The following is a 10,284-nucleotide window of genomic DNA, read 5'->3' as shown; positions in this document are numbered from 1 at the left end:
CATATAAAGTGGTGTATGATGTGATGCATATTGATTGTATACATGCTTATGCTTGTGTTGGTGGCTATCGACCCTGAGAGTGGTCAATTGTATTAATGCATGTATCACAATAGTTTTCACTAGATATGGTACCCGTTGAAGAACTGTTCTCAAAGGATTCTTTGTGAGGGTGTGCATAACCATAACAAGTAATCTGGCTAGAACGGTAAGTTTCTGTGAGAAAGTGCACTATCCAAGAGCAGGTAGCCTGCGAAGATAATATATTCCTGTGAGAAAGTGCATTGTTCAAGACCAGGCAGACCATCCGTCTAAGGTGGTAACTCCTTGTGAGGTTGTATATTTTCCAAACTAAGCAATCCGGCATGGATCTTATGAATATTTATATGAGTTGATTGAGATAGCCAGTTATGAATCTATAGATTTGGCTTTTCTGTTATAGCATGATTATATATTGAACTCAGATATGAGAATCAGATCCTTATTGATTTTAGATCTTGATATAATGTTATGATTGTAACGCTTATGTTAGCATATAGGTGAATGACATGTCATGCCTACAAATTATTAGTTTTGACTTATTAGGTGAATGATACATTACACCTACATAGTTTCATTGCAAATGTTTGCATTATGATTGTCTGGATGAATATATCACGCCTATGTATTATGATTGATGTGTATCATGAATATCTAACTAAATTACTTAGAAGGTATGTACGTGTGTTTCATGCTGGAATAGTTAAATGTAATTTGACTTATTATTTATAAGAATTATGAATGTATATGAAAATGATGCAATGATCTGAATGTCTTATATATATATGTTATGTGATAACTTGTATAACTTGAATGCATATAGATTATGCTTTATTATGTGAGTTAAGGTTGAATAGAATATTAAGTGATAAAATGCTTTTAAATACTTTATGTTCGAATGTTTGAAATGAATGACTCATAAGACGTTGTTTTCTTGTCTATGACTTGACGATTGATGAATAATATATCATGTATGTACCTTTAAATGCTTGATATGTTAGCTTTAAGTTTGAGTTTGGGTTGCTTTACCAGACTTTAGCGAATCTGACTCCATTTTATGGGGGACATGTAATGTAGGTAAAGTATGATGAGTAGTTGGAGCGAAGGATTGGCCGAGTTGCATCCTCAAAGGTCCACTCTTACCTTGCGATCTTGGTAGACATGATCTTTTCATTTTAAATACTTGATCATGTAGAGACTGAACTATTATTTTTATACTCTAATTTGAAATAAAATTAAAACTTTTCATATTTCAGTCTTATATTGTACGTGGTTTGAAATGTGTATATCTCGTACATTTTGATTTAATTGTTATCTTTAGTGTAACCCCGCTCAAAGTCTTAACCATTTTTTAAAATCGTTTCTGCATTATAAGATTTGATTTACTTATACATATAAAAAAAATGGTCTCAAAATTTTAATATTTGAACAATAATTAAGGTTAAAATTTTGAGGGTGTTACAATAGACACTTAATTTTTTATGATATTTGAATGATAATCTCTTTTGAAAAATATGCTCTCAGGTTTTAAGGCAAAGATTTCAGAAGAAATATCATAATACCTTATTTTTTTATGGGACAACAAAGACCCTTGACCTAGGATGGCAAAGATCTTTGTCATCTGACCCTGAGACAACAAAGACCATTGTCGTTTGACCCAAGAATGATAAAGCTCTTTGTCATCAGCCAACAGGATGGCAATAAACTTTGTCATCATGATTAGGATGTCATAACACTATGTTGTTTGAGCCTTGGGACAATAGACAACTGAGACAACAAACAACTTTAGCGCTTGTCTGGTAAAAGATAAAGATAAGGCTCAAAAGAGGTGTATCACAATCAAACTCAAACTCTTCCTACGAGTTTCCAAACAGGACTTTTTTTGTATGAGCCTCATCCCTGATTGGGATAAGAAATAATCTATTTGGGTTGAATTCAAATTCAGAACACCCTTGATCTGTATCTCATCCATTATTCTTATAAATAAGGGTTGACTTTTAGAGCTTAGCATATCTGAAAAACTTGTCTGAGTGATGGCCTTAGAGAGAATACATACCCTAGCATTTTCTTTACTTTGTCCATTTTTTGTCTCAAACCCTAAACTGTCATACTACATGGAGGTGCTATGGAAGTCATTACAACAACCATCGTAACCATGCCGAGGTGTTGTTGGACGGGAGAGGAGCCTAAAAGACTAACGGACCTCTAAGTTCAAAAAAGGTTATTCTAAGATCCGTTCATTTGTTTATTCATTTTATTTTAGTTTTTATATTCATTTTCTTATTTGTTTCATAAGTGCTTACACATCCCCTATTGAATTGAATTGCATATTTCGTGTCGTCGAGAGTTTGAGCTTCAAAATCGGATTTTCTGATAGTGAGCTTCCAATTGCAGAGATAAAAAAAACCTTCTTTTGCATTACCTTCTTGTAGAGAAAAATGATTGAGGCCTGAACCAAGAGTCCCACATCTTTGAAAGATTTTGAAAAGAGTTTTGTGAATCAGGGTAAGTCCTATTTCTTTTACCGTAAAATTTTTGTTAATAAATGTAAAATAAACAATTGAAGCGTTTGGCACTAAACAAGCCAGTTCAATCTCTAGATCAAACCCTGTTACATCTATCCTTGAAATATTGCATTTTTTGGAATTCGACTAGTTTAGCTCGAGCTCATCATGAGCTCTAACTGCACTCGACACACCACAAAACAAAAACCGAGCTGAGCTTGAAACGGAAATAGAAAACCACGTATCGGCTTGTAGGATCTACAAAACCGAGTCGATTCGTAGAGAGTCCGAGTGCGATTTCAGATGAGGGAGGAAGAGCTCGACCGTCGTCATCGGCGCATCTGGTGCCTCAGAGAGAGAGAGAGAACGATGTCCGCTCGACTCGACTCCTTCTTCCTCTCGCCTCTCCGGTCGTCGACGGCACCGCCTCTACCCCCCTTGTCGGCTCCTTCCACTGGTGATGGCACCGGAGAGACTAGCTCTCTGCCCATGCCCCTTACTAAACCAGGCGAGCTCGCTCTCCTCCTCCACCTTCTCACTTAACTTGAAACGTTCCTTTCGGTCGAAAGTGTCATTCGTTAACCAAAACCCGTGGGGTGTTGATCCCTTCTTCCTTCCTTGCCGTCCTTACCAATCCCTTATCATATTCTCGTTTTTGGTTTGTTTACTGACTTTCCCTTTTTTTTCTTTTCTATTGGTGGGTTGGGGTCATATCTTCTCTTTTTGGGGTTCTGCAGTTTTGCTCAGTTCTAACGTTTCTCGGGGGAGAAGACGGTTTGTTTACACGACGGTGCTGCCTCTTCTGCTTCCACTTCTACATGACCCTCCTTCAAAAACAGGCGCCCATGCGTTAGAGTGAGTCCTTGCTTGCAAATTTGACTCGTTAAGTACTTTACAGATGCCTTTCTGACATGTAATCACAAGAACAATGGTTGCTTTACATCGTGGTTGGTTTTGTATGAGTTGACCAATCATGAATTCTGAAGCACAAGTGATTAAAAACTAACAACATGATTGTGTTCCTCGATGAAACTCATATTTGATACTTGGCCGAAGATAGATTCCCTGTAATCCCTGTTTTCCAAATTGGGTTTTTTGGCCTACTGTCGCAAAGTAATTCTTCATTCACTATATATATATATATATATATATATATATATATATATATATATATATATATATATATATATATATATATATATATATATATAACTTTTTCTTCACAATGGATTGATGGATGTGTTCTTGAGTTTCTTTTCTGTAGTTATTTCATATATTTCCATGGCCATGACGTTATGATGCTGATTCTTGCTTTACACAATGGATGATGGAAGGGTGGTAGATAACTATTCTTCAATTGCAAGGAGTGAAATAAGGAGGGTAATGACCAAAACGAAGGCTGCTGGTGTTCTTCGCCTGGCTTTTCATGATGCCGGAACGTTTGAAGCGCAAGACAATTTGGGTAATTATTTTTTTGTCTTTCGACAGCTGTTAATCTCTGTTTGTAGCTTTTCTTCTCCTTGGTTTAAATTCTTCTTTATTTTGATTCTGTGTAGCCACATTAAGTCCTGCTTGTTATGAGCAAAACTCCCATAGATTTAGAGCATAACCACTGATATGTAAACATGTTGCCTTATTTGGCTGCACTACATGCTTTGTACAACTTGCGCTTCATAGTGTAGTAATACAATGATTTGTACGACTTCAGGTGGCATGAATGGATCCATTGTTTATGAGCTTGACAGACCTGAAAACTCTGGTCTCAGAAAATCTTTGAAGGTGTGCATTTCCTGAACATCAAGCTTGCTATAAGGTGTTTGGTTGGAACCAATGTTATCAGTAGCCGATACTCATCGTATCAACAGAAAATCGATAGGCTTTCACCCTTGAATCGGCCATTTTTTAATAAATGCAAAAATTACTAAAAAAATGTATTTTAATATTATTTTAATGGTTTTAACACTTGTCACACTATGATTGACACGTAATATTTTTTTATTATTTTCTGGCCGATACAGAACGAATCACTTATAGGTGTCGGCTGATACAGCTGAATCGGTGGCCCAACGATTCAGTGCCGATACCGATATTGAAAACATTGGTTGGAACCACATAACCAGAAATCTGTGCAAAGTTATGATGTTTATTATGGAGGATGATACAATAACTCAGATTATCCTATTTTTTCTGGATACATGGGTACCCTAATGTGCAATGATTTTTTTTAAGACATCAAAGCAAGAATGATGGCTGTTGAGGTGCCTTCACCCTTTCTATATATGCCAATCTCGTATTTGGTTGTGTAACTAGCTAAATGTTCTATTACATGATTTTGCTATTTCAGGTATTGGGCAAGGCAAAGGTGGAAGTAGATAAATTGTTTCCCAGTATGTCAATGGAAACCTTACCATGCTTGTTTTATAAGCTCAGATGGTTATGACATGTAATGCTTATGGTGTGATCTTTGGTTCTTTTGTATCTATTAGTATCTTGGGCTGACATGATCTCTTTAGCGGGAGCAGAGGCAGTTTTGGTTTGTGGAGGACCTGTAATTCCTGTCAAACTAGGCAGGGTAGATGCAGGGTATGGATATTCATAAGGACCATTTGTATAATTCTAGACTCCAATCGGGTTATGAATCATAGTTTTGATGCATGTGTTTTAAAGCTATTTTATGCTTCATGCAGGGTGCCTGATCCTGAAGGGAGGCTTCCTGAAGAATCTTTGGATGCTTCTGGTTTAAAAAAATGCTTTATGAGAAAAGGATTATCGTGAGTTCACCTCAACTGCATAAATTCATATTTTGTTCTGTGCCCATCCATAGGCATCCATCACATATGTCTCATAAAAACACAATGACCTTTTTTAATCATGTTAGTTATGTGTTTTCTATTTTAAGTTCATAGTTTTTCTTTGAATCCATATGTGAAAACAAAGCACATTTCACATATGCATGCATAAATTCATATCTGATGCCAATATAATTTAATTGTGTATATCACTGTACAATTTACATGTGTATACGTTTGTATTCTGTATTTATGTGACACCAACACGGTGGCCTGCAAGCAGCCTGGCCTGCTGCCCACCTCTAATTGAAATACTAATTCCCTGTATGTATTTCGTGAATAGAAATTCCCTTGTCTTCTTTCTGGGCAATTTGTATTTTCCCCTGTTAGCTTAATGCTAATTGGATGAGACCAATGTCTTAGGACATGTATTTACTTGTTTCATTTCTTTTTTCTAAAAATCTAATCGGACACAAGTGGTGTGATTTGCTTTTTGCTTCTCTAAATTTTTTCTAGATATATATGACAATTTTCTTTTAATCTCTGGTTGCAGGACACGCGATCTTGTTGTGTTGTCAGGAGCACACACTCTTGGGGGTAAAGGTTTTGGGAATCCTAATGCTTTCGACAATTCATACTTCAAGATATTGCTGCAGAAACCATGGAAGTCTTCAGGTAATGAGATAAATAGGCACATTTACCACCATGTTGCACAATCCTCCTGCATTGACCTGATTGAGGTCTGACTTTTCTGGAGAGACATTTTCTGTGACATTTTATTATGCAATATTTTTACTCATTTATTTTGCTTTTCTTTTTATTTGGCATCCAGATCGCATGTCCAGCATGATTGGGCTTCCATCAGACCATGCACTAGTTGAAGATGATGACTGCTTAAGGTTTCCATATATTGCTTAAACTGTTGATGTTAAAATTTTATGATTTGTATTAAGATTCTATTCATCCCTGTAGGTGGATCACGATGTATGCAAACGAGGAAAAAAAGTTCTTTGAAGATTTCAAGGAATCATATATCAAGCTTGTGAACATTGGAGCACATTGGCAAAGTTCATAATGACATTATAACACATTCACATAAGTTCCCTATGTCATTATAAAATCACTATGAAGTTGTATCATCAATTGTAATATCCAAATTTATCTTTTTATGTGTGATTCTTTTTGCTTCCTGATGATTGAGTTAAAAGCATCCTTGGCATACGTTGGGATGATCTTTTATATATTGTATTGCTTTATTTTTCATTTTTCTCCAAGTGGGTTCCTATATGGCCCTTTTGCTTATCCTCAACCAGGCTAAAGGTACTTCATAAGTTCATATTTTCTCTTCTTCACTATGAACCATGGATGTTTTCTACTTGTCATGGATTTCAGATTCTTTTGTGGCAGTTACCATCCTTTTTTTTGGATTTTTGAAGATAAAACAGGTTTTTCTGATGCCCTGCAAGAAAAGTGTTGCAGAGTTTAATTCAGGGAATGTTTGGTTACATATGAAAAAATAACTTGTTTCGTTATCTCAGGTTTGGTGTGAACTTGGGTACTACATTAACATCAGTAAAAACCTTGTCTGCCGAAGAAGTTGGTTTTCTAGACTTTTCATGCCGTGTGTGAATGTCAAGTGAATGTTTTATTGCTTTGAGTTATCTTCATGTGTAGGTGCAGTGATGCCTTTTACTTCTTGTCATTATTGATGAGCAAAGGCTATTTCTTCCTGTAAATGCCAAATGCCAGCAATACTGGATGGTAGTGTCTTTAAAATGACAAGGGATGTACTTTCAAGAGTTACAGCCACTCTTCTCTCTCTCTATCTCTGACTATATATATATATAGATAAGGTGGTAGTTGCTTACCGCCAACCTAGCAGGTTTTTGAAGGGTTTTTCTATGTTTTTCTTAAATCTGACCATACAAATGTGTTCTACATGCTTGATTTGATGGGGATCGACTCTTGGATCACCCCATTCCAACAAACAGGTAGGTTTTTATAAGGTTTAAAAATAGATGGTGTAGGATTTACATAAATATTTAAGGCTTAATAAATCATATATTTTTTGTCAGAAAACATGATCCAAGTGTTGTTTCTTAGTAAATTGATCATGCAGAGTACATCTGCAGGGTCAAATTTGTAAAAAACACCCGTTTGCATGTGGTAGGTTGGCAGTAGGCTAGAAAAGTGATAGGCAGCTACCATTTTTCTTATATATATATTTATACCTGGCAGGCATCTCTCGGTGAATATATAAAGTTGGTAGGCATGAATTGGTCACTTTTTTTTAAATTTAACCAGACATGTTTTACATGATTGATTTGAAGAAACTGACTTTTGGATTGTCTGAATAGGACATGTGAGCAAGATTTTTTAGCGCTTTGAAATTAATGACTTACAACTTTTGTAAAATTTTACGGATCAACAAGTCACATTTTTCATTTAAAAACAAAATTCAAATGTTTTCTTAACAAATAGACCATGCCAAACATATTTGGGGTTGGTTTTGTACCTGTCGATTTGTATATATGAGTTGGTGGGTAGGAACTGGACATTTTTGCAGTTTTATATTTTTCTTTTAAATTTGACCTCTGAAGAGCCAGTTCCTACAAAATCAAGTTCCTCAGATGACCACCCACCTAATAGGAACTGGCTCTTGGGAGATCTCATTGCAATTTGTGAGCAAGTTTCTTTAGGCCTTTAAAATCAGCTGTACAATTTTTGTAAATTCCAAAGCTCAAAAAGTCATATTTTTAATTCAAAAAACATGATCCTAGAGTACCTTGTCAAAAAAAAAAACATGATCCTAGAGTTGATCTCTAAGGACGTGTTTGGCTAATTGTCCAAGTTTGGATAGAACACATGTCCAACACTGACAGAGAGAATGTCCGGTCTCGAGCAGGAAAAATTGTACTTGTCCAGTGTTTGCTTCGATTGGACAAGGATGTGTTCTTTGTTTGATTTACGTTGTGCAGACAACATGGACACATGTAAAATAGGTCCATTTCAGATTGTACGACCGGATCCGCCACCATATTACTGTTTGATCATGTTTGGATTGAATGTGAACCCCAAATATAGATCCCGGATTGGATCCAAATGACAAAAAATGTTTAAAATTTGGGTAATTTGAGGCATAAAATAAGAATTAATATTTTTGGATATTCAACTGATTTTAATGGGCATCTATTAGATGCAATTATAATAGTATATAAAAATTTTATGGATTTTAACCTGGATATGGATCTTGGATTGGATTCAAATACTAAAAACATGTTTAAAATTTTGGTAATTTGAGGGAAAACAATAGGAATTCATATTCTTTGATATACAAATACTTTAATGGGTATCATATTGAATCTAACTATGAAAGTTTGTCAAAAAATTATGGATTTTAGCCCCAGTATGAATCTCAAACTGAATCCAAATACCAAAAATGTTTAAATTTTGGGTAATTTGAAAAAATATGAATTTATATTTTTTATATACAAATGTAAAAATCATAAATAAACCATAACCCCAAATTTAAAAAAAAATAAACCATAAGATAAAAAAAACCATAAAATAATAAACCTATAATTAAATATTAAATAATCCATAAAATCAAAGAAAAAAAGAATCATTCAAAAACCCCATATTTAGGCTCTAGAATCAGTCATATTCTATTCACAACAATCAAAGACTCCCACACTCGTTAGAGAGGGGTTGGAAGTCGATCGTGAGAGAGCAGGGTGGGGGTGGGGTGTTATGCTTTTGAAGCATCCCTAGGGATGCACGGGCAAGATTGGTCTGCGTGTTCCCAATTTGACTATGCTTATCTCCCATGCGACGTGCAGTCAAACACACCCTAAATGGATCATGCCGAACACATATAGTTCATACCTACCAATCTCTCTCCCTCCATATATATATAGGCTACTAATGAAGGTACAAAACTAATGAGTAAAAATCACTTTTTTATTCAAAAATTTCTGATTTTTTGTAAATCAAATGTTTCATATGTGATCTGCATGGTTTGTTTAGTAGAAAACTTGTTTTGAATCATGTGAAATGACAATTTTTAAAGGAGTCAAAAAGTCAATGACCACAATGTGTCAAAATTTCATTACTCAAAAGATCACATTTTTACATAAGAAAAGCACGATCCAATGCTTGATTCTTAGCAAACAAACCTAGCTGAACACATCTATCTGGTTAGATTGAGTCAATACAACTTGCCCTATATATATAGGTGTGTGTGTTAATTATATTATATTAAATTAACAAGATTCTACTAAATAAAATGACTAAACATGCTAAAAATAAGTGTCAAACATTAGAGTGAAAAAAAAACAGGCACTTTTCAGATTAAACTACAAATGATGTGGTTCATTACTTTTTGAAAATGGTGTTTTAATTTTTTTTTTCAAAATAAAAGACCTAATCTACCACTAAAAGTTTCCTTGATGCGGCACTATTTTGAGATTGTTTCGTGACTAAACATATGTATTTACATTGAAAGCACTTAAATCGATGTGTAATCGGTAATAACCAAATTATGTTAAGTTCATCTTTGGATCATATTGATCATACAAATCTTGTGCCTGCGAGTTTTTGCTGGAGAGGACGATACAATCAACGAGTTAAACATAACTTATGCATGGTTGTTAATCGCTCTTTCTGTTAATAACTTTTCAAAATAATGCCTAAAATTATCCAATAAGAAACACCCGAATTCTGCATGCGAGCTGAGCAAGAAAATAAAGAAGCTGTGGGCTTCTCATTTTCCAAAGTCAAGGCCTCAAGAGTACTTAGCTCCAAAGACTGGCTTAGTGGGATGGGACCTAGGCCACTAGATGGGTGGTTGATGTAAACGTGAAGAGCCTAATTTACGAAGAAAACTACCCAACTACCAATTATCTAAAAGAAACAGGAAATTCAAGAAAATTGTTGAAAAATAAATCCTATCTCTA

At 35.0% G+C, this 10,284-nt stretch overlaps 1 protein-coding gene across 1 annotated transcript; it reads left to right on the top strand.

The window, feature by feature from the left end:
• Window positions 1-2,855: 2,855 nt before the first annotated feature.
• APX6 (ascorbate peroxidase 6) lies at window positions 2,856-6,518 on the top strand. Its single transcript, XM_090017597.1, has 10 exons — window positions 2,856-3,048; window positions 3,278-3,395; window positions 3,875-4,002; window positions 4,249-4,319; window positions 4,885-4,927; window positions 5,027-5,123; window positions 5,228-5,311; window positions 5,883-6,004; window positions 6,162-6,228; window positions 6,302-6,518. Exons 1-10 carry the CDS (start codon window positions 2,910-2,912, stop codon window positions 6,402-6,404), a joined length of 972 nt encoding a protein of 323 aa, XP_089873723.1. The 5' UTR covers window positions 2,856-2,909; the 3' UTR covers window positions 6,405-6,518.
• The last annotated feature ends 3,766 nt before the right edge of the window (window positions 6,519-10,284 follow it).

This window comes from Nuphar pumila, chromosome 9 (genome assembly GCF_984573655.1).
Source record: "Nuphar pumila chromosome 9, dmNupPumi1.hap1.1, whole genome shotgun sequence".
NCBI classification, from domain to species: domain Eukaryota; kingdom Viridiplantae; phylum Streptophyta; class Magnoliopsida; order Nymphaeales; family Nymphaeaceae; genus Nuphar; species Nuphar pumila.
The sequence above is the reverse complement of the archived record's forward strand: the minus strand, read 5'-3'. Positions and strand labels throughout refer to the sequence as shown.